Source organism: Centrocercus urophasianus, unplaced genomic scaffold (assembly GCF_019232065.1).
Source record: "Centrocercus urophasianus isolate 14NV4802_14NV808 unplaced genomic scaffold, USGS_Curo_1.0 seq_9, whole genome shotgun sequence".
In the NCBI taxonomy this organism is placed as follows: Eukaryota; Metazoa; Chordata; class Aves; order Galliformes; family Phasianidae; genus Centrocercus; species Centrocercus urophasianus.
Window position 1 is genome coordinate 9,059,814 of NW_024885532.1, and position 24,982 is coordinate 9,084,795.

Sequence of the window (24,982 nt, forward strand, 5' to 3'; positions counted from 1 at the left end):
ATATTCCCTGCCGCTCCGCATTCTCTGGTTCCAGCAAAAGCTTCCTCCACATAAATGTAAAATACCATTGCAGAGAATATATGCAGAGAGACTGACAACATAGTACCCAAGCTGGCACCCTGAACATGCATAAGGAACTGGGAACAGCACCTGGAAACCAGTCCAAACATCATATTGTCTGTTATTGTCTGTAAGCCCGTGACGGGGGCACAGGCCTTGGGAGAAAGGAAAAAAAAAAAAAGAAAAAAAAAGGGTACTAACGGTCTGCCGCGACCCGGCCGGCCGCGTGCGCTCCGGGAGAGGGGGAAGGGCAGAGAACTAGCCGATAATTTTAACGAAAACACAATGGCAGTGATCTGAGGAGGAACGGTAATTTCCTGAATTTAACTAAATGAAATAAAACGAGAGAGACAAGAGTCAAACCACGATAGTGCGAGGGAAAGAAAGCACGTGCTTTTCTCCGCGGCGAGCTGAGACAGCTGAACCGGGACCACAGGGAGAGAGGCAGACGCTTGGGCCCTGTCCAGAGCGTCAACTCACTTCCTCTTCCTGCCTGGTCTTCCGAGGATGCCGCCCCCTCCCCTCCCATCAGGAGGGGATACTCAAACTGCCCATAAAAGGCAGTAAACGGAACCAGAGCATTAACTCGTTAACTCCTGCTGGTCCACATGATGTTCTGATGAAGAATACTGACAACAAAAAATCACAAAATCACTACAAAGATGTAAGGGCACCAGTCCCAAGACCAACCCCTGAGGGACGCCGCTTGTGACTGGCTTCCACCCTGACACAGAACCACTGATCACAACCCTTTAGCTGCGTCCAGCTACCCAATTCCTAATCCATTGTACGGTCCATCCTTCAAATTCACACCTCTCCAATTTAGAGAGAAGGATGTGGTGAGGGACCCTGTCAGAGGCCTCGTAGAAGTCCAGGTAGATTACATCCACCACCCTTCCCTCATCCACCAAAGCTGTCACTCCGTATCATAGAAGGCCACCAGATTGATCAGGCAAGATCTGCCTTTGGTGATGTCATGCTGGCTGTCTCAAATCACCTCTTTATCTCATATGTGCTGTAACTTAGCTTCTAGAAGGATCTGCTCCATGATCTTCCCAGGCACAGAGGTGAGGCTTACCGGTCTCTAGTTCCCAGGGTCTTCCTTTCTTCCTTTCTTAAAAATGGGAGTAACGTTTCCCTTTTTCCAGTCATCGGTGGCTTCACCAGACAACCATGATTTTTCAAATATGATGGAAAGCGGCTCAGCAACTACATCAGCCTCTATTTTAGAACCCTAGGATGGATATCATCTGGCCACATGGACTTACATACATTCAATTTCTTGAGGTCTCAGATCTTTTCCACTGTTACAATGGGACAGAAACCACTCCCCACACCCTCACCTAGGGGCCCATAGTCCTGGCAGATATGGGAAGCCTGACCACCTGTGAAGACCGAGGCAAAGCACTAATTGAGCTTTTTGTGCAGCTTTTTCTATGTCTGAGGAAGCCAGCTCCTCATTAGTTTTCATTGGGGGGAACAAGAGGAACTGCTTAAGAACTGCTTCTGCATTAATCTGTTCCTGTGGCATAGTGTAATCCTTCTGGAATAGACTATACGAGCATGGGTCTCACACAGGGTTGCAGTTGCTGCCAAAAAACCTGGTCCAGTGTGTGCTCCTCTACATGGGCTGTGGTTCTTACCAACAATCTGCTCCTGTATTGGTTCTTCAAGGCTGCAGCTTCCGTCTGTCCACATCCACCTGTCCCAATACGGTTTTTCATGTGCTGCATGCATATGGACTGCTCCACCATAAGCTTCTCTATGGGCTGCAGGGAACTTCTCTGGCACCTGCAGTGCTGGCTGCCCTCCTTCTGAATTGACTTTGATGTCTGCAAGGCTGTTTGTCTCACATTTCTCACTTTTCTCCCTTGGATGTTGTTGCTGTGCTTTTCCCTTAAATCTGCTTTCCCAGAGGCATAGACAGCATCACTCAGGACTCTGCTCTGTCCAGATGCGCCCAGTTGTGTCCCTTTTAGAGCAGTTGAAACCGTCTCTGATCAGAGGCCACCCCTGCAACCCTTCAGTATGAAAACTTTGCCACATAATTTCAGTGCACACAAGAATTGAAGTAGATTTCTGTTCACGCCTTGATTCTTACAGATATTCAGCCATTCAGGCATTGTGAGCAGTACTTGAAAAATGGCATGTAATCCAAAATAATTTTCAAGCTGTAACTTGAAGTGCTTATTTCTGAAGAATGGGGTGTGTTCTAATATGGGTGTAATGATCATACAGATTAGGCAAGACATGTGGAAACCCATATCACTTCAATGATGAGGTAGACTGGAAGGCAGGTAAAGTAACTCCTTCATCACTTGTTGTTGTGTTCAGTTATATCAGAAAGACTTGAGATTTTTTTTGTTCTTCCTTGTGATTTATAGGGTTACTTTTTCTGGATGAAAAAGAAAGTCAAGTTAAGGATGGTTAGTTTAAGCTGAACTAAACAGGGTGCTTTCTTTTCTCTCTGAAAGTAAGGATAAACCTAATGACTGAGGAAAGATACTATGTATTTTCTAGGTTCAAATTAATTTCCTGTTGATTGGCAAATTGCTTATTATGGTTTTGTGATGTGTCTGTTGAATTGCTGTTCTTTTTTTGCAGAATCCCTGTTTCAGCTTCTTCTGGAGATAACTGTCCGTTGTACAGGAATGAGTGACAGTACAGGACAGTCCTTAACAGCACTTTCCTGCGCTTGCCTCTTCAGTTTGGTAGCTGCATGGGGAGAGACAGGAAGAACATTGCAAGCGATCTCTGCTATCCTCACCAATAATGGCAGCCATGCATGTCAAACTATTCAGGTTGTGTAATACAACTTCTTCATATCTGGAAATTTTATGTATATGAATTCTGATATCTAATGTGCAAATTCAGTTTTTTATTTTATTTTATTTTATTTTATTTTATTTTATTTTATTTTAGGTAAAAAGTAGATATTTCTTTCTGCCTCTTGAGTTGGAGATAGAACTGAAAATAGTATGTTTAAAAATAGGCATGGTTTTTCACTATTTCTTTTACTGTTTTTAGGTGCCAACAATTTTAAATTCTCTTCAGCGGAGTGTACAGGCAGTTTTGGTTGGCAAAATACAAATCCAGGACTGGTTCAGTAATGGGATAAAGAAGGCAGCCTTGATGCACAAATGGCCATTGAAAGAAATATCTGTGGATGAAGATGACCAGTGCCTACTTCAGAGTGATGGTTTCTTTCTCTATCTCTTATGTAAAGATGGACTTTACAAGATTGGCTCTGGATATAGCGGGACAGTGAGGGTAATGTTATTTCTTGTATGGTGTATGATAGCTAAAATACAGGTTTTTAAGATGACCCAATTCCACTGAGGATCTTTTGTAGTTTACAGTTCTACAATGTCTGTTTTTTTTTCCTGATGATTTCTGTGAGTTTTACAGTGTTTTGTTATAGTTTACTTTTCTCAATATGTTGCTTAGTTTATAAATGATTATTTATATAATTGTTATTCTGAGATTTGCTTAACAATTTGAATTTTCTGCTTTCCAGGGCCACATATACAATTCTACATCTCGCATCAAAAACAGAAAAGAAAAAAAGTCTTGGTTAGGCTATGCTCAGGTGGGTGAATACTTGAAACGTAACACATAATGTTATAATAAAACTCTCCGCTCTCCACAGAGTAATTTAAGTAAAGTGTGACCTAAAGTAATAAGCTTACACAGAAATTGTGTTGCTCCTTTGTCTTAACTTATTATTTATTTGTTACTGACTTCAAAATCATTGTGGAAGATGACATTCATCTATAAGATATTCATTGAATGGAATAATGGAAAGTGGCATTTATTTACATTGTCATTTCTCACTTGTCACTTCTCAGACATGATTTAACATTTTTTATTTATGAATTGTGCAGTCACACTTCATTATTTAAGAAGCACATGTCGATTAAGTTGGTGGATATAAAACTCCATTGCAACAAAGTACTGTAAAATATGCTTATAATAGCTATTTGCAAAAATGAATTGTTTTTAATACGTTTACAGCAAAATACAGAAGTATTGTTTTGATTGACTGAGGATTGAGGGGTGCATAAACTATAAGGAGACATTGTTGATCTTAACTCCAGGAAATTTTAGCTGTGTTTGGATGCTATGGTTTGTTTAGGATCAGTTTATGAAGAATCAAGAAACTTCTCTTACACTGTTGCAGTTCATTATAGAAATAGTTTTTATATGTATTTTTTGTTTGTTTTGTTTTCAGAATCCTGTTATTAGCAGTGGATGTTTTCAGAAAATAAATATATAGAGAGAACTCTGAGTTTTTAAGTTTTTGAACTAAATTTTTATTGTGTGTTTACTATTAACCAAGTGATCTCATTATCCTTGTGTGAAACTGTATATATCCTTGCCATAACTTCAAAAATTACTGCTATTATCCCAGTTATCATGTATTTCTATGTATTTATATGTATTTATATGAGTGTTGATTTTTTTTTTTTCAGTAGTAAAACAGATGTGTTAGCTAAAGGTACACTAGTGCAGTATAAATGCATGATGATGCATTCATTCAGGATCCTTTTTTTATTACTCTGGAAAGGATTAGGATCCATACCGTTTCTCTGTATACGATTACACATTTGCGCAGTCTGTACATAGCTATAAATACATTACATGTTATTCTTTGCATGATTATACAGCTGTATGCAATCACACAGCAACTGTGCCCAAGCAAAGGCACTGCTAGTTGTTTAAAAGTTAGTCAGGGAGGTTATGTATATGTGCACAAGTTTCGATTACTTCAAATGAGTAAAAGTGTCCCTCAGTCTTATTTCCTTTCAGGTGCTTGCTCAAGTCAGCTTAAGTTCAAGTGATTTTTCTTATTTAATCATGCAAATTATTTTTAACTAAAGCTTTACTAGCTACATTAATGCTGTTCACTTTTTCCTAGTCTGCGTTTTTGTTTTTTTTTTTTTCCCTCAGGTTGATTTATCGAAAAAAATGGAAATAGTTTAGAAGGAAGAAAGAGTGTGAGTTAGAGATATTTGTCTCTGTAAGTTAGGTATTGCAGTTGGAGTCTGAATATGGCAAACAAAGATATTTTGAGGTTAGGCCTTAGAGACTAGGCTGTAAAATGCATCCATTTTTTAGATGTGTATAATCCCCACTTGAGACCAGTCATGCTTCAAGCAAATGTAAGCCATTGTCAAATCTCTTAGTATGATGCTGCCACTATTGGAATCGTCATTTAGTCATTATTCAGATTGGCTTCTGGAAACCTCCAGGTGGATTCTAATTTGCTTGGCCTCACTTGCATTTAATGAACGTATTCATAAGTGCCATTAAGTAATCTTTTTCTTTTCCTATAGCTGCTTTTGTAGCAGAAGTTTTTTCTAGATGTGGTTTCCCCAAGTGTTTCTATCCTGCCTTTAACACCTTTAAAAGGTTCCTAGGCATTGCAAGATCTAAAGAGATGGAACAAAGTTGCCAGATGCCCCTAATATTCAAATGTTTCTTATACTTGTTATACAGAACTGTGGGCTTATGCAAGCTATCTAAAGAAGTGAAATTAAAGTGAAGCAAAACATAGAATCATTAATGATGGAAAAGACCTCTAAGATCATCTAGTCCAACGGTCAACTATCACCGCTGTACCTGCTAAATCATGTGTTTAAATGCCACATGAACAAGTTTCTTCAACACCTCTAGGGATGATGACTCCACTTCCCTGGGCCTCTGAACACTTTCAGAGAAGAAATTTTTCATAACACTCAACCTGAGCCTTTCCTGGTACAACTTGAGGCAATTGTCACTTGTCCTATTACTAGTTACCCAGGAGAAGAGGCTGACCCCAACCTCTCTATGAACTTCTTTCAGGTAGCTGTAGAGAGTGATAAGGACTCCCCTGCATCTCCTTCAGACTAAACAATCTCAGTTCCTCATCAGACTTCTGTTCCAGACCGTTCACCAGCTTCATTGCCTTTCTTTGGACAACTCTAGGGCTTCAATGTCTTTCTTGTAGTGAGAGGCCCAAAACTGAACACAGTATTCAAAGTGTGGCATCACCAGTGCTGAGTACATGAGGATGATCACTTTCCTGGTCTACTGGTTCTGTTGGTTATGCTATTTCTGATACAAGCCATGATGCAATTGGCATACCCAGGCACACTGCTGGCTTATGTTTAGCTGGCATCCACAGATCCATTTCCTCCATATAGCTTTCCATCCACTCTGCCCCAAACTGTAGCGTTGCCTGGGGTAGTTGTGACCAAAATACAAGACCTGGCATTGGTCTTGTTGAACTGTATCCCTCCCACTGATCTTAGCCCTTCAATCCAATTTGTCCAGATCCCTCTGTTGAACCTTCCTATCCTCAGGCAGATCAACACTTCCTCCCACTTGTTGTCATCTGCAAACTTACTGAGGGTGCATGCAGTCTTCTAGAGTTCAGTTCAACAAGATATTAAACAAGATATTAAACAGGACAGTCTGAACCCCTGGAGCTGGTCACCAGCTGGATTTAACTCAATTCACCCTCAGTCTCTGGGCCTGGCCATCCAGCTAGTTTTTTTACCTGTGAAGCATATACCTGTCTACACCATGATAAGCTGACAATTTTTTCCAGGAGAATGATTTGGGAAACAGCATCAAAGGCTTTATTAACATCTAAGGAGACTACATCCACAATGTATTTGACTGTGTTAATATGCTCATTCAAAGTTTTAAGTTAAAAAACAGAAATGTAAGCTTCAGATAGTTAAATCTTCTTTTAGAAGAAGCCAGATGAGCTGGTGACATGAGAAATTTAAAGACAAAAGCAAACAAGAAAGAAAACTAAAAAATCCACATATGAACATAGAGAAGATAATTTGATATAACAAACATTGATGTGGACTGCTGACTAGACAGATAATTTTGAAGAGATGAAGATATTCTACCTGTGGAAAAAATAGAATAGGAGATCATTAGTCCTGAATACATCCCTTCCACTAGGTTTGGTTGGGAGCTGGGAGGTAAACAATATAATAACTCACTGTAGAATTCTCTATTGTGGCTGCTGTCACCAAAATCATCATGTACTTTAAAGAATTTCTTTCATGAAGAGTTTGAAAAGCTCTCTCTAGTGGGAGTCAAGGTTAATTAATGTTTTTGAAAATTTCTCTAGTCTTTTAATACACTTACAGAAGCTGTGTATGAGTTATCAGCATGCTGACTGAAGTTTGCAGAAAGTGTGGAGAGTGCCAAATTTCTGGTTTTTATCCTACAATTTTTCTAGTGAAAAAAAGTTGAATATCAAAACAAAACATTTTTTTTTACAATACTTTTTGATGTATTTGAGCATATTTTCATAGCAATATGTATTCTTACTTTTACTAGGGCTATTTATTATATAGAGATGTGAACAATCACAGTATGACAGCCATAAGAATAAATCCTGAAACTTTGGAGCAGGACGGTGCAGTTGCTTTACCAGGTAAGAACCTCTAGATATGAGAAGATGGTTATACTTTACTGTTTCCATGTATTGTATTTTCAGGTAAGCAGAAGAGAAATCAAGATAGATTTTGAGAATGGAGAGAAACTGCTTTTTTATGCCTTTGATTTTCTGCATTAGACCAGTTTTAGTATTTCATTTAACAATCTTACATTTACTCCAAATGCTTACAGGAAGAATATTGTATCTTTAAATAATGTGTAGTTAGTTTCAAAGAATAGGCTGGGTTGAAAAGGACCATGATGATCATCTAGGTTCAACCCCTCTGCTATGTGCAAGGTTGAACTCTTCAACACCTGTAAAGTCTACACCTCAAAGCTGTCAGCTTCCTTTTGCAAATCATGGTGTAAACTAGTGTCATTCAATAAGAAAGCGTGTTTATGCTTCAGAAAGACACAAATGAAACAAAATATATTAATCTTTCAGTGCAAAATAAATCTTAAAACTGTGGGAACACCCATTCAAAAATACCTCAAAAATTGTTACACAATTGTATTTTGTGTGGTTTGTGTTAGTGTTGAAGTGAATGCTAGATTTTGTAACTGCTAGCCTTTGTACTTCAGCCCTTGAACTTTATTTTCTTGCTTCTGCACTTATGTACAGTTACCTCACACTTATGAACAGGTATGGCCTTCTTCTGGCTAGAGCAAATGTAAAGGGCTCCACTTCTGGTTATTTCTGTTTGCACCCAGTAGGAAAGTAACAGAGGTGTGTGAAGTATGTAATCTGTTCTGAGGAAACCTGAGTATATACATAACTATAAATATTTATTACTATCTCACTCAAACCATATTAATCACTTGTAGCATGTTTTATAGCTTTGAAAAATCACACAAGATAGAACTAGAGGGCATTTACCCTGCTAACAGCTGAATGCTGATAGGAATCCAAGTATTTCCTCCAAGTTGGTACATTATTCAGATGTAGTTCCATCTGGAGTTAATCTCTTTCAAATACCTTGACCAGACATAATACATTTAAATAAGGTATTCACAATTATTTGTAAAGAAATGTGTAGAAGATTAGGAAATGCGATTAGGAGTCGATTGTAGCTAGAAGTCATGTGGCCTTAAAAAATTCTGTTAACTATGAAACATGATCTTCTATTTTCTCAGATGGTAGGATCCACAAGTTTCTTGAAACTATGGGCTCTTTTAAAGGGTAGTGTTTCCATTCTAACGGATGACGTAGCAAATCTAGCAATATATCTGGAACTGCTAGACTGTGTGTCAGCATTCTTACATCTGATAAATACTTTTGCCAAATTTTGTATGCTTTCCATGAGCTAGTAATCTGTCTTACCAGTAGAAATACTATACAAGAATCCCCAAATTCTGAGATTTGCTAGGTTATAAGACTTGAATTTACAGAGGAGGATTTCATCTTGACTGTTTCATCAGCAACACTTACTACATACTTCAGAGAAAGGTTGCTGTGTTCAGCTGAAGAAGAAGTTATACATTATATGTTTTCATTGTTAAAATTGCACAGCAAAATCTTGGAGCTAAGAATAATAGAATGGCCTGATTGAAAAGGGCCACAATGATCATCTAGTTTCAACTCCCCTGCAATGTGCAAGGTCACCAACCACTACACCAGGCCCAGAGCCACATCCAGCCTGGCCTTGAATGCCTCCAGGGATGGGGCATCCACAACCACCTTGGGCAACCTGTTCCAACGCATCACCACCCTGTGTGTGAAAAATTTCCTCCTAATATTTAACCTAAAGCTACCCTGTATCACTTCAAAACAATTCCCTCTTGTCCTATCACTATCCACCCTTGTAAACAGCCTCTCCCCCTCCTGTTTATATGCTCCTTTCAAGTATTGGAAGACCACAATGGGGTCTCCCCGAAGCCTTCTCTTCTTCAGGCTAAACAAGCCCAGTTCCCTCAACCTTTCCTCATAGAAGAGGTGCTCCATCCCTCTGATTATCTTAGTGGCCCTCCTCTGGAGCCGCACCAAAAGCTCCATGTCCTTCATGTACTGGGGGCCCCAAGCATGGACACAGTACTCTAGATGGGGCCTCACAGAAGCCGAGCAGATGGGGACAGTCACCTCCCTCCCCCTACTGGCCACCCATTTTTTAATGCAGTCTAGAACACAGATAAAGATGTTAAAGAGCACCAGTCCCAAGACAGACCCCTGGGGGATGCTGCTTGTTACCAGCCTCCACCTGGACATAGAGCCATTGATGACCACCCTCTGTCTGCAGCCTTTCAACCAATTTCTTATCCATCGAGTGGTCCACCCATCAAATCCACATCCTTCCAATTTGGAGATAAGGATGTGGTGGGGGACCATGTCAAAGGCCTTGTCAAGTCCAGCTAAATGAAATCAGTCACCTTCCCCTTGTCCACCAATGCCGTCACTCCATCATAGAAGGCCACCAGATTGGTTAAGCATGATCTTCCCTTGGTGAAGCCATGCTGGCTGTCTTGGATCACATGCTCATTCCTCATGTAATCAAGCATGTCATCCAGGAGGATCTGTTCCACGATCTTCCCAGGCACAGAGGTGAGACTCATTGGCCTGTAGTTCCTGGGGTCCTCCTTGCTCCCTTTCTTGTAAATGGGAGTGACGTGAGCCTTTGTCCAATCATCTGGGATGTGACAGCCACGACTTTTCAAATATGGTGGAGAGCGGCTCAGCAACCACCTCAGCCAGCTCCTTCAGAACCCTGGGATGTATGCCATCTGACCCTATAGACTTGTACGCATTTAGTCTCATGAGGCAGTCTCGGACCTGCTCTGCCCTCACAGTGGGGGAGGATTTAACCGCCCCAGTCTCCACCTAGGGATTTTAGGGATGCAGGGCTCAGGGACGTGAGAAGTACTGGAATCCTGGCAGTCAGTGAAGACCGAGGCAAAGAATTCATTCAGTGCCTCAGCCTTCTCTTCATCCGTTGAAGCCAGTTCTCCTTTTACATTTACCAAAAGAGGTACACTTGCTTTGACCTGTTTCTTCTGGCCAGTGTACCTGTAGAATGTCTTTCTATTATTTTTCACATCCCCTGCCAAGTTCAGTTCTGCCTGCGCCTTGGCTTTCCTGATTCCATGTCAGCAAGTCTGGACGGCTTCCCTGTATTCTTCCCAGGTGACACGCCTTTGTTTCCATGGCTCTTACGCACTCTTCTTTGTTTTTAAAGACAGCATCCCAGGGGATCTTGGCCAACAGTCCATTGAACAGCTTTATGTTCGCTCTTCCAAAGTTCAGGGTCCTGACACCACTCTTTGCCAGGCCCACATCCCTCGAGATCATGAATTCGACCAGGGCATTGCTACTGCAGCCCAGGCTGTCTCCAACCTTAGTGTCTCCAACCTTAGAATGATCTTCTTCACATTGGTGAGTAGCAGGTCCAGCAGTGCTTCACTTCTGGTTGGTCTGTTCAATACCTGGACCAGAAAGTTATCATCAATGGATTCCAGGAGCCTCCTGGACCTCTTGCAGCTTGCCGTGTGGTCTTTCCAACAGATATCTGGATGGTTGAAGTCTTCCATCAGGATGAGAGCCCATGAGCACAATGCTTCCCCCATCTGAAGCAAGAAATCCTCATCAACAGTCTCCCCTTGATCAGGTGGCTTGTAGTATACTCCTATCACCAGCTGGCCTCTGTTAGACTCATCCCTAATTTTAACCCACAGGCTCTCAACCTGTTCATGTCTGTTTCTCAGAGGGAGGTCCTCACAGTCTATCCACTCTTTGACATAGAGGGCAACTCCCCCAGCCTTCCTATCTCTCCTATCCCTTCTAAAGAGCCAATATCCCTCAATGGTGGTATAAAATAGCTGTTAAAAGGTGTTTTTGGAAGAGGCCTCTTTTCTGTGTGTAATCAGTGTAGGAAACACCTTACAAATCCTGCAGTCACACTATCCTTGTTAGTAGCTCCATCAGCAGAACAGGATGAGAAGAAGAGATGGTATGAGGATATACTTTTAAACCTGTAGGGAAAGTGAACTTTTTGTTTTTTTACCTTTTAGTATGGACAGAATTCTTCCCTTAACTTTTTTTTCCTTGAAAGTGGCTGAACTGTTTTCAATAAATATATGAAAGTATACATGTTACAGTTTTTCAAAAAGCACTAGATTTTCTGCTGAGTTTGGCAAAAGCTACAAGCAATAGAAAAATGAGATTAATGGTGAGAAGCTTGATTCTCTCTATTTCATTTCTTTCAGTAAGTTCCATATGTTGGTCTGAGTAAACTTTTCTTAAAGATAATGATCCATACTTAAAAAAAAAGTCTTTGGGGCATGGGAATGACTAATGAAAGACTAACGCTCAGCAAGACGGAAATGTAGCTCTGTTATAAAAATTTAGCTTATTCCTTAAATGTAAAATTAAGATCTTCTGAAGTTAAATATTAGGGACACCCTCACATTTCACACAATGGAAAGAACTTCAGTAACTTGTAAAGAGACAAAAGAGTAACATATTTAATATACGTGTTAGAGAGTGGAGATTTTGTATAAAATAAAACCTTGTCTGAGCAGTATGATTTCTCTCTGTACAAACTGAAATTCTTGTAGTCAAGTTATAGCGAGAGTGAATTAGAAGGAGAGAACAGCGTCTGTAAGTTAATACTAACTAATGCAATATACTTCATCTTTCACAGATTGTCATACTGAAGGGCAGAATATTCTCTTCACTGATGGAGAATATGTTAATCAAATAGCAGCATCTAGAGATGTAAGTGTTACATACAATGGGCAAACGATTTTTACTTCTCACATTATTCCTTTATTTTATAAAATGTACACAATTTCCTTTTTGTTTAATATTTGACTTTTTCTTGGCTAACTCAACTAAGGAATAAATCTATGTAGCTAGAAGTCACGAGAAGCTGCCATTTATGTCTTTTATATTTGCACAGTTTTGATTTGAGATGGAAAATAGGTTTTAAGAACAACTTAATTGCTGTTTTTGGAAAAAAAAAAAAAAACAAACCTATTCTATTGGGGCATTCTAGCCAGTTTTCCTGTTAAAACAGCTTGTTTTTAACATGACCAGTTTAACTATTTCTTTTGTACTTGTTTTCTGTTGTTGTTGTTTTACAAAAAACTCACTTTATCTAAAACTTATTTTAGATACTATTTGAAAAAGTAAGTAGTCTCCCTTAAAACTGCAATTATAAATTTGAGTTGTAAATCACGAGAAGCTGAGGGCTTAAAAAATGTGTGAATATATACGTGCATAGTTGTAAAAGCAAAATTTCTGTGATAAGGTTCAGAGCTAATTATTTCTGTAACAAATCACTATTTTCATAATAAATTCAAATATTTTATTGTGTCAGATACTTCTCTTCAGCTCATGCTGTTTGCCTTTCCTTCTTTTTTCCCTCTATACTTGATATTACTTTATCTGTGTATCTTCTGATAATTAAATCTGATATAGTTTTATACTGATGGTGTTAGGCTCTGAAAAGTAAATCACCGTATTTATTATTCAATGTAAAGTGGATATTTTATTTATTGCAGGATGGCTTTGTAGTGCGAATATTTGCAACAAGTACTGAGCCAGTGCTGCAACAAGAACTGCAGCTTAAGCTTGCAAGAAAATGCTTACATGCCTGTGGCATCTCACTGTTTGATCTTGAGAAAGACTTGCACATTATCAGTAAGTTCTTTTCTTTGAACGTTAATTATGAGCTAATAATTAAAATAAGAAGATTGAAACCCTGCCTGTTCCCTTTGTTTGTCTTCATTATGTGAAAGAAAATATAACTCCGTTATAACTCCATCATGAGGAAAAGCATAAATTTTTGAAGCAGCTTAAACACTCATTTTGAACCACAGTCTTTTTGTCTGCAGTGCTATCTGAAATTCTCCATTATTTCCCTTTAGTTTATAATAAGTATAACACTATTTTAAGCTTAGACTCAATCATAGGGCTCATATAACATGTAGTTAAGCTGCAGAACTCCTTGCTCTGGGTCAAAGTTTACAGAAGTTATAAGGACTGCAGTCTGGATTCATTGGAACAAATGCAAAGATACTAACATATCTGGAAACCAAATCACTATCAGAATTTTTGAGATGCAGAGCTCCTGGTGTCTAAGAAGGTAGTTCAGAGAAATTACTTGACATTTGCTTACCTCTTTTGCTAATTCAGCTGTCAAAAGAATATTTGGCCATAAGAACCTTTTGTCTGACCACGTGCAGTTGCTCTTATGTTAGTGGTTTTTCCTCTTTGGACAGTCCATTACATCTAGGCTAGTAAGCCTTGTTGTGGCGGCAAAAGTTTGTTTCTCTTTGTGACTTTGTTTAGAACCTTTGCTTTGACAAATGCTTCCTGTTGGATTTAGGTTCATAGACTAGTCTGTGAAACTGCTTGGTAAAACTAATAGTTCCTTCCTTGCACAGGTACAGGGTTTGATGAGGAATCAGCTGTCCTTGGTGCTGGAAGAGAGTTTGCACTTATGAAAACTGCTAGTGGAAAGGTACTGAAAATGTATTTCCTGGTTTTCATCTATTTAATTTGGCTGTTTAAGCATGATCTGATCTAACAATAAGACCTAATAAAAGATGCCTGTAAGTGTTCTCATAGGCTAACACACTCATTCCAGTTGTGGCATAATTCTAGGGGAAGCTTTTTTTTTGTTCATATCACTGGTTTTATATTTGTTCAAGTGAAATAGTGTGTTATATTACTGCTCATGTACTCACTTTGTTGAAAATAAGTTTTAAAAAGACATATTAAGCATTTTCTTTTTCTGTACCTAAATGATCAAATCAAACGAATATGAAAAATAACTACAGTACAGTAGATAGCACACTTCAAAGGAAGTAAAATCTGATCAGAATGCTTCCTCCATTAAATAAAATTTCATAGGTCTAGAATATCAGGATAAGTTCTGTACATTTTGAAATGTCAGTCTTTTAAAACAGTGCAGCTCTAAAAATGATGTACAGTGAAGTATTGTGGCATAACTGAAAATGATATACCATTTTTTCCTAGATTTATTATACTGGTAAATATCAGAGCCTTGGAATCAAACAAGGTGGTCCTTCAGCAGGAAAATGGGTTGAACTACCCATCACAAAATCTCCAAAGATTACTCAGTTCTCTGTTGGACACGATGGTTCACATGCCTTACTTGTTGCGGATGATGGAAGTATATTCTTCACAGGTTCTGCTAGTAAAGGAGAGGATGGCGAATCAAGTATGTGCAATGTTTTCTTGATTAGTAGATGATAAAAGCCTACTAACCACTTTTTCATTTTATAGGGATGTTGTTGATACTTTTCAAGAACATGGAAGCATGCTGTTGGTGGGAGTTATCTTATGTAATAGATAAATGGTTAATATACCATTCAAAAAAGTGTCCGTATCAGCATAATTATGACATATTAAAAAGATCAAAGGTGTGAGCACAAAAGCTGATTTTGTGAATCACAGAACCATTTGAGTTGGAAGAGTCCCTTAATCTAGTCCAACTAGTCAACTAGTACAACACAGCACAGAAGAAGCAGTCTAAGAGGTCTCTGAAGTGTATGGAGGATAACTTTCTGATGCGGCTGGTGAGAGCCAACGAGAGGAGCTGCCCTGCTATACCTGCTGTTTGCAAACAGAGAAGGTCTGGTGGGAGATGTGGAGGTCGGAGGCTGTCTTGGACAGAGTGACCATGAAATGATAGAGTTCTCGATTCTTGGTGGAGCCAGGAAAGGGAACAGCAAAACTGCTACCTTGGACTTCTGGAGGGTAGACTTTGAATTATTCAGAAGGCTAGTAGGGGGAATCCCCTGGGTTTCACTCTTAGAGAGTGTGTCCAAGAATGGCTTAAAGAGGTCCAAAATGGACCTTAAAGAGGTCCAAGATGGCTGGTCATTCTTCAAGAAGGAAGTCTTAAAGCCGCAGGAGCTGGCTGTCCCCCTGAGCTACAAAATGAGTTGGCGGGGAAGAAGACCGTCATGGATGAATAGGGAGCTATCCTTGAGGCTCTGGGAGAAAAAGAGAATCTACTTCCTGTGGAAGAAGGGACAGGCAACTCAGAGTGAGTACAAAAAAGTTGTTAAGATGTATAGAGAGAAAATCAGAAAGGCGAAAGCCCAGCTTGAACTCAACCTGGCCTCTGGGGTAAAAAGGAACAAGAAAACTCTTACGCAAATACATCAACGGTAAGAGGAGGACTAAAGAGAATCTCCATTCTTTGCTGGATGAGGCTGGAAATGTGACCACTGAGGATAAGGAAAACACAGAGGTTCTGAATGCCTTCTTTACTTACGTCTGTCTTTAAAGGTCAGACCAGTTATCCTCGGGGTACTCCACTCTCTGACCTTGTAGTTTTGATTGGGGTGCAGACAGAACCCTCTGCAATTTGGGAGGACGCAGTCAGAGACCTACTACTCTAGCTGGACTGACATAAGTCCATGGGACCAGATGGGATTCACTCGAGAGTGCTGAGGGAACTAGCAGAGGTGATAGCCGAGTCACTTAACATTATCTATCAGCCCTCCTTGTTGACTGGTGAGGTCCCAGAGAAGACTAGAGGCTTGCCACTGTGACTCCCATCTACAAGAAGGGTTGTAAGGAGGATCCGGGGAACTGCAGGCCTGTTAGCCTGACCTCGGTGCCAGGGAAGGTTATGGATTTGATTGTCTTGAGGGAGATCACACAGCATGTGTGGAACAACCAGGGGATCAGGCCTAGCCAGCATGGGTTCATGAAGGGCAGGTCCTGCTTGACCAACCTGATCTCCTTCTATGATCTAGTGACCCATCTGGTAGACGAGGGAAAGGCTGTTGATGTAGTCTACCTAGACTTCTGCAAGGCTTTTGACACTGTCTCCTACAATATTCTCCTGCAGAAGCTGGCAGCTCATGGCCTAGACAGATAGACTCTTGATCGGATAAGGAACTGGCTGGAAGGCTGGGCCCAGAGAGTGGTAATGAATGGAGCTAAATCCAGCTGGTGACCTGTCACGAGTGGTGTTCCCCAGGTGTCGGTGCTGAGGCGTGTCCTCTTTAATATCTCTATTGGTGACCTGGATGAGGGCACCCTCAGTAAATTTGTGGATGACACCAAGTTGGCTGGAAGTGTCGATCTGCCTGGGGGTAGCGAGGCCCTACAGAGGGATCTGGACAGGCTGGATAGCTAGGCTGAAGCCAATGGGATGAGTTTCAATAAGGCCAAATGCCAGGTCCTGCACTTTGGCCACAACAAACCCCACACAATGCTATAGGCTTGGGGCGGAGTGGGTGGAGGACTGCATAGAGGAAATGGACCTGGGGGTATTGATTGATGCTCAGCTGAACATGAGCCAGCAGTGTGCCCAGGTGGCCAAGAAGGCCAATTGCATCTTGGCTTGGATCAGGAACGATGTTGCCAACAGGAACAGGGAAGTGATTTTTCCCCCTGTACTCAGCACTGGTGAGGCCGCACCTTGAGTACTGTGTCCAGTTTTGGTCCCATCACTGCAAGAAATGCATTGAGGCCCTGGAGCGGGTTCAAAGAAGGGCGGCAAAGCTGGTGAGGGGTCTGGAACACAGGGCTTATGAGGAGCGGCTGAAGGAGCTGGGATTGTTCAGTCTGGAGAAGAGAGGCTTAGGGAGACCTTACTGCTCTCTATAACTACGTGAAGGGAGGTTGTAGTGAGCTGGGGGTCGGCCTCTTTTCTAGTGTAACTGGTGATAGAACTAGAGGGAAATGGCTTTAAGCTGTGCCAGGGTAGATTTAAGCTGGATGTTCGGAAATACTAGTTCTCTGAAAGAGCGGTCGGGCACTGGAATGGGCTGCCTGAGGAGGGGGTGGAGTCACCCTGCAGGTGTTCAAGGAACGTTTGGATGTTGTGTTGAGGGACATGATTTAGTTAGTACTATTGGTGTATTGGTGATAGGTGTATGGTTGGACTGGATGATCTTGGAAGGTCTTTACCAACCTTGGTGATTCTGTGATTCTGTGATTCCTCTGCAGTGAACAGGGGCATCCAGCACTAGATCAGGTTGCTCAAAGTCCCATCCAGCCTGACCTTGAATGTCTTCTAGGATGGAGCTTCCACCATATCTCTGGGCAACCTGTTCCAATACCTTACCACCATTATTGCAAAGAAACCTTTTTGCTTATATCTAACGTAAATCTATCATCTTTAAGCTTTAAACAATTTCCTCTCATTCTGTGACAACAGACCATTGTTTCCTGTAGCTCCCTTTTATATACTGAAAGGCTGCTATCAGGTCACTTTGAGCCTTCCCTTCTCCAGGCTGAACAACCCCAGCTCTCTCAGCCTGTCCTTGTAGGAGAGGTGTTCAATCCCTTGGATCATTTTTGTGGCTCTCCTCTGGATGTGCTCTAAGAGGCTTATATCTCTCCTGCACTGAGGAGTCCTTTTACACTTTCAAGCAATAATTGGATATTGTGTTTCAATAATGCTTTCCAATTACCTTAAACGTTGTTGAGTTTGAAATTCATCCCATTAATGTGCTCAGAGTACAGGATGTTAGTTGTATTGCTCTTGTAAGAAAGTCTATGGATGTCAAACTTACTATAATCCGTGGTAAACTTGAAGAGTCTTAAATGCAGACCTGCTGAAAAAAGTGCAGGACAAAATCATACTACTTCAATAAAGTAAGAGTAAATTTAAGAGATCTAATCATCTTAGGCAAGAAGATTTTAGAAAAAAAAATGTACAAGCAGAAATTTCAAGATTTCTTTGAGCAGTTATTTGGAACTTATCTGTAATATAATTTAATTATATCTTTTTCTTATATATTAAATTAATATTTCAGATGAAACAGTAGTTAAGTACTTTGGAGTAAATTGCTGATGCTGTTTTTCTTTACATTAAGGAAGTTGAAATGAGTCTTAGCATTAGATCTTCATTCTAGAGCATAAGATCAGGATCTTGATCAAGGTCTCTCTCAATTCTTTTAAAAGTTCTACTCTGTTTGTACTAATCTGATTCTCTTTCACCCTCTAAGTTGGATTAAAATGAAGTGCACAAATTATAATTTTTTCTAATTTCTTTTAAAGCTGGGCAAGGTGATTGTGTTTCTGTCTGCAGTCTATGTGCCTATTTTCTGTAGATAGTTGGTAACTCAGCATTTAAAGGTTACAGTTGTCTGATTTGGATGCAGATTGATGGTCAGTAATAGCTGTTAGTTGTTTATTATGTTCTTTAGCTGTGTTTTAAAGATAGAGTGCAAGCAATCAATGCCTTTTTTTTTTTTTAGTTAATAGTTATAAAGCAAATGCTACTGTGTCCTTAGACTTTTTTTTAATGTGGAATGTAGAATAACTTGGAATAACGTGATTTATTTATTTAAAGCAAAAAGCAGACGACAGTCAAAACCGTATAAGCCTAAAAAAATCATCAAAATGGAAGGAAAGATTGTGATATCTACAGCTTGCAATAATGGAAGCAGTTCTGTAATTTCAAAAGATGGAGAACTCTACATGTTTGGAAAAGATGCCATTTACTCTGATAGTACAAGTAAGCTAATATTTGTTTTAAGTGATTTCTGAAATAGAATAATTTAAGTTAGTCTGAAAGGCTTCAGCCTGTGGAAATTATGTTTGTATTTCTTACTCTCCTAATACTTTTCTGAATTTCAACCAGATATGACAGAAGGATAGAAAGACAAGACAGTTTTCTTAAGTTACATAAAAATATGGAGCACTGGAGAATGCTTGCACAAAGCGAAAAAAAATACATTAGTTGTATACTTAAAGTATCAGTTGTATATGTATATTAGTTGCATGTTAGACAGCCACATAGGAATGTCAGAAATGAGACATACTATGAACAAAGCATGCAGGAAACCAGGCCTTACAAGTTTCTTTACTCACAACTCTGCAGAGAAATTGCTTGTGATCCAGCACATATAAATTTAAATAATTTTCTAAAGAAATAAAGTCCAGTGTGATTGTTACAACTCTTTTGGAATTGTTTTCATGAGTTGTTTTTGACTTTTTTTCTTTTTGCAGGACATGCGATCTAGGGCTAATTCTCTTTTCACTTCTTACCCTAGCACTTGTTTTCTCTGCCAGTTATTCTTCTACCTTACCATTAATTTAAAAATTGTCAGTGTTAGCAATTATGTTACATTATGAAAGTTTTCATCTCAGGTAGAAAGTGCAATCTACTACTCAACTGATCTATGTCATATAGGTTTAGTAACAGATTTGAAAGGCCATTTTGTGACTCAAGTAGCCATGGGGAAAGCTCACACCTGTGTGCTAATGAAGAATGGAGAAGTTTGGACATTTGGTGTAAATAATAAGGGACAGTGTGGACGAGACACAGGCTCCATGAGCCAGGGAGGAAAAGGTAAGGAACCTAGGATTTTCCTTTTGTTTTATGCGCTGAAAAATATTACAAGCAAAAACGTAAAGTATTTTATCTAAATGTAGTTCTGAATCTTTAGTTTAATACAGTATGCTTTCAAAAAAAACCAAAAACACACCAAAAAACCCAACAACAACAACAAAAAAGCATGCATGAATGTTTTTACTTCATCTCTTGGGCATTTGGCATTTTGCATGTATTAGTAAACTTAGCTGTGTAAAATAATTACTTCAGTTCTACTGGTGAAAAAGCTTTTCTTTAAAACAAATTAATAAAACAAGACCTTACGACTCTTTGTCTTATTATGTGCGTTTGTCCTAGTAACCAAAAAAAGTTCAACCATCGTTCTCATTTCATCTAGTGTCTGCTTTGTTTGCATAAACAGTGCGTAGATTCAAGTCTACTTCTTTCTGCATACATCTGAATGTATCTCTTACTCCAAAATGCAGATATGAAAAATTTGTCCTTCACCTTTGCAGAATTGGAATATTTTATAAATTACAAGTAAACAATCTGTTACTTGTACACAGAATAAAAATATTTCATTTCCCTTTTAGTTGTGAAGCCTAGATATCAGCTCCAGCTCAAGTTTGGATAGATTTCGGAAACTTAGTTGTGCCAAATAAGAATTTGAATCGGGCATTGCTAATCATTCCTTTTAAAATCTGATTTGTGTGTTTTCTTCAAATTTTCTTCATTAGCCACTACTAAGCTCAGAAAACAGTTCTTTCTTGTTTCACTGTCTTCGTCAGGCTTTGGAGTTGAGAACATGGCAACAGCGATGGATGAAGATCTAGAAGAGGAACTGGATGAAAAAGATGAGAAATCCATGATGTGCCCACCAGGCATGCATAAATGGAAGCTGGAGCAGTGCATGGTGTGCACTGTTTGTGGAGACTGCACAGGCTATGGAGCTAGCTGTGTTAGTAGTGGTCGTCCTGACAGAGTTCCTGGAGGGTAAGCAAATATATGCAAATATACTTGCTATAGATGGTTGAACAGGCAAAACGTATTGAATTCAAACTAATCTGATGTATTCTTAAATTTAAATCTAAGATAATGTTATATCTGAAGATGGGTATGTGCGTTCAAAATCAGAAAGCACAAATACAAATTTACAAAGCTTAATTTGTAAATAGCTTGTAGTGATTACATGTTATTTTATTCTAAATGCATTTTTTGCATTCTGCAGGATATATTTTGTTGTACTAAAAGGTGTTGAATATGGGCAATAACATTGTCTGACTTGTGACAGACATGTCTCTTCAACGGCATTTATAGAACAGAGCTATTATCAGGCACAGTCAGTGTGAATTCATGAAGGGAAAGTCCTGTCTTAGTAATTTGATCTTCTATGATAACGTCAGTGGCTTAGTGATTGAAGGGTACCTTCAATTGAACCTTTCTAGATTTTGATAACAGTCCCTTGTAGCATCTTTTTGGATAGCTGGAGTTTAATAGGTTCATGTTACACTTAGTGGTGAACAGGCTGAATTCCAGAGCTCAGAGGTTTTTAGTGAATGAAGCTGCATCTGGTTTGGTTGCATCCCTAGCATGTTTGCTGATGATACAAAACTGGAAAGTTCTGTTGATTAACTCTGTAACTCTGGAGGAGTTAGAAAGACCTACATAGAGTGGAGCATTGGAAAATCAACAATGATATGAAATTCAACAAAGGTAATTTCTGGATACTGCACCTGGGACAGGATAATGCCAGACACAGATGCAGACTGGGAGAAGAGTGGTTAGAGAGCAGTCTTGCAGAAAGTCCTTGGGGTACTGACTGCAGGCCCAGTATGAGCCAGCTGTGTGCCTGGGCATCCAAGAAGGCAAACCTCGTATCCAGGTGGTCAGAAGAGATACTTCTCCTGTTGTACTTAGCATTATTGTGGCCAAAGTTTGAATATTGTGTACAGATTTGGGCATAGTATAAAAAGGATGTTAAGATATTTGAGTGTGTCAAGAGGAGAGCAACAAACTCATAAAAGGTCTGGACAGCGTGTCATGTGGGGAGAGGCTGAGAATACTTGGATTGTCCATTTTGGAGAAGATGAGGCCAAGAGGAGATCTCACTACTCTCTACAACTCCCCGAGCAGAGAGCCAAGCTCTTCTCCATGGTAACCAATGATAGAATGTGAGAGAACAAAGCTGCACCGGAGGGCATTCAGGCTGAACATTAGAGAAAATTCTTTACTATGTGAGTGGTCAAACAGTGAAACAGGCTTCCTACAAGGTGGTTGATGCTTCACACCTGTTAGTGTTCAAGAGACATTTAGGCAACACTCTTAATAAGCTCTTCTGGTTAGCCCTGGAGTGATCAGGCATTGGACTTGATGATCGTTATAGGTCCCTTCCAACTCAACACATTCTATTCTGTTGACAGGGCTTTGGGATGACCTTTTTGTCCTACAGTAGAAGTTTTTATCTTTTCTGTTTGCTTTTATCTGTTACTAAAGAGTTGAGCTGCATCAAGAGCCACTGCTTTGCACTGCATGTGTTTGCCATTTTCTTGTATGTATTTTTCCATAGCGTGCATTTAATTAATTGAAAAAAAGTTAATGCTGAGAAGTCAGTTTGGATGTGTATTGTCAATGTACGCTTCCAGGCACAATGCAACAGCATCTAGAATTTAAAGTAACTATACTATTTGTTAATCATGGGAAGAATTATGTCATAGGTTTGTTCTGTCTGTGGGCATGTATGTTTTAATTACCAAGGCATTAGTGATGCATGAAAATAAAAGGTATTGACAGAGCAACTCTGTTTGATGCAGAATCTGTGGCTGTGGCTCAGGTGAGTCGGGCTGCGCTGTATGTGGCTGCTGCAAGGCATGTGCTAGAGAACTGGATGGCCAGGAGGCAAGGCAAAGAGGAATCCTTGATGCTGTAAAAGAGATGATACCTTTAGATCTCTTATTAGGTAAGTGATACAAAATTATTAAGATGACTTTTAATTTTCTCACTTATTACACTTTTATTTCCAGTTGAGGTATTTTTATTTTTTTTTATTATTATTTTTGTGCTTTTTTTCTTTTGATACTTCTGTTTGAAATCTTTAAATAAAAGCAATCTAGCTACAGTCTTCTGAAACTTGCGTTGAAGTAACAGGCGAATATAAAAATAGGTCTGTTCTTTCAGTTAAGACTTGTTTTGCATTTTCATTTTTCTGTGTTCTGTGATGAAACTTTGTATCTCAACTAATGCTGTTCCTTCCTTGGAAGCAAATTATGGAACTTCTGGACTTACATGATAGTTCTAATATGTTAGTGTTAAAATATATAAATATAGCTGATCAAGCAGATTTATTTATTTATTGGTAATGTGGAAAAGTGGGATTGTTTTGGTAAGTAAGAAACATTTTAAACTTTGTATTACTGAAGGCATGAGTGTGCCATTTTGACCTGTGTGGTTAGGATGCTGTTTCACTTGCCTGTTTTTGATAGCCTGACAGTATTTCAATGTTTTTGCAGACACAGAGAAGTTATTTCAGTGTTTTTGCTGACACTGTTTCTTGAGAATTTTTTTTCTTCTATCAGAAATGTTTGGATAAAATATATTGCCAGGATTATGGAGTTCACTTCAGACCTGCACACAAAGACACATGAATCATAGAATCCTTAGAGTTGGAAGGGACCCATAAAGGTCATCTGGTTCAACTCTCTTGCCATGAATAGGCATCTCTACAGCTACATTGGGTGGCTTGACTAGGTGAGCCTAGTCAAGACTGGCCTTGAATGTCTCCAGGGATGGGGCTTCCACTGTATCTCTGGGCAACCTGTTGAACACCAGCTTGAGTCTTACCTTTTTCTGAAATTCTCTGAAATCAGAGAATTGCATTCTGTGTACTTAGAGCTGGATAGTTAGAGGATTGGAGAGACTTTATTAGGTCCAACAAAGGCCCTTCCTTTTTTTTTTTTTTTTTTTTTATAGTTAAATTTATGTGCAGATCATAATGCTTCATGAAATTAGTATCTGATATAGAAAAGGACCATAAAGCAAGCAATCACATGGTTGAGTTAAAATATTTGTTCATCTCAACTATTATTTTTTTTCTTTTCCTCTGAAAACTAGGCATAGAAAATCCTACACTACACTTTGAACGTGGGATTTTTTTTTCGTGTAAAAGCTAAATAGGAACTGGAAGTGATTCTTGTGATGAGTTTTTCTAATTCTAAGGACCCCCTGAGGTTACAGAAGTAGGTTTATGCTGCATTGCACTGACAGTGAATGTGACAGCAGCAGCGCTGCTTACTAGCTCTATTCTCATGCATGGCCTAGGAGTGTTCCATGCAATATGTGGAACAGCCACAGGACCCATAGTAGGAGCAAGCACAGGGCACATTGCAAGGGTAGGAGTGATGTCAGGGTCTGTCGCAATTCTCAGAACAGCTGCAGAGCCCGTTGCAGAAATTGGGGCTGCTGCAAAGTTTCTCAGGAGTGGGAGAGTCTATTGCATTGTCATCAGATCCATAAGTATTCTTCTCCCCTTGAGGACGCTGAATAGTTTTGAATGGAGCTTGATAGGCATATGCCAGGCCCTGGCATGCTGCAGTGATTTGTCTCTTTAGGATTGCCAAATATTCTACTCGTTTTTCAGTATTCTTTAATTGTTCAGAGGTGCAGTTGCAAATTACTGGGGGTGCCCACTGCTCTAGGCACCTGCCCATCCCATCCCATCCTGTCTTAGGGCACATGTCTGGGTGACATTCTTAAATAATTATTTAATCTTAAACATAATCTGAAACACATTCATAACATTGTAATAGGGGCACACTGGTTTGAACATCCTATGGATATTCAGAATTCTCAAGAGCTATTGTAATTAGCTCTTGAACTCTACAGAAAGAAGGAAAAATGAAAGGGAGGTTGAGGAAAAGGAAATTGAAAGGGAGGTTGCTGGAAAGCATCCTCCCTTATCTCTTCCATAGCTGGGCTCCCTGAAGAGACAAAGCAAAGAGTGTAATTTCTAATAGTATCAACATTCTGGCTCCCAAAACCCGAAGCGTTAGTTTCTTTGCTGCCAGTTTTATCATGAGATAAGCCAAGACCACACAGCCTAGCAAAATAAAAACCTTAATCCAACTCCCAGAGATGACAAATGACACAGCAGGAGAAATAAGCAGAAAGTGAAGTGCTTCAAAATATAGTTCCATGAGAAGTCTCTTGTAGAGCTCCATAAG

At 39.5% G+C, this 24,982-nt stretch overlaps 1 protein-coding gene across 7 annotated transcripts in view; it reads left to right on the forward strand.

Moving 5' to 3' along the window:
• MYCBP2 (MYC binding protein 2) overlaps nucleotides 1-24,982 on the forward strand; it is a 212,535-nt gene that overhangs the window by 45,086 nt on the left and 142,467 nt on the right. For all 7 annotated transcript variants that reach the window (XM_042839182.1, XM_042839183.1, XM_042839184.1 and 4 more), the window contains exons 5-16: nucleotides 2,665-2,861; nucleotides 3,088-3,330; nucleotides 3,578-3,649; nucleotides 7,405-7,501; nucleotides 12,135-12,208; nucleotides 12,997-13,135; nucleotides 13,882-13,958; nucleotides 14,477-14,681; nucleotides 18,783-18,947; nucleotides 19,626-19,784; nucleotides 20,555-20,759; nucleotides 22,577-22,722. In XM_042839182.1, coding sequence (XP_042695116.1) covers nucleotides 2,665-2,861; nucleotides 3,088-3,330; nucleotides 3,578-3,649; nucleotides 7,405-7,501; nucleotides 12,135-12,208; nucleotides 12,997-13,135; nucleotides 13,882-13,958; nucleotides 14,477-14,681; nucleotides 18,783-18,947; nucleotides 19,626-19,784; nucleotides 20,555-20,759; nucleotides 22,577-22,722 — 1,779 coding nt within the window. The remainder of the gene's footprint in view (nucleotides 1-2,664; nucleotides 2,862-3,087; nucleotides 3,331-3,577; nucleotides 3,650-7,404; nucleotides 7,502-12,134; nucleotides 12,209-12,996; nucleotides 13,136-13,881; nucleotides 13,959-14,476; nucleotides 14,682-18,782; nucleotides 18,948-19,625; nucleotides 19,785-20,554; nucleotides 20,760-22,576; nucleotides 22,723-24,982) is intronic.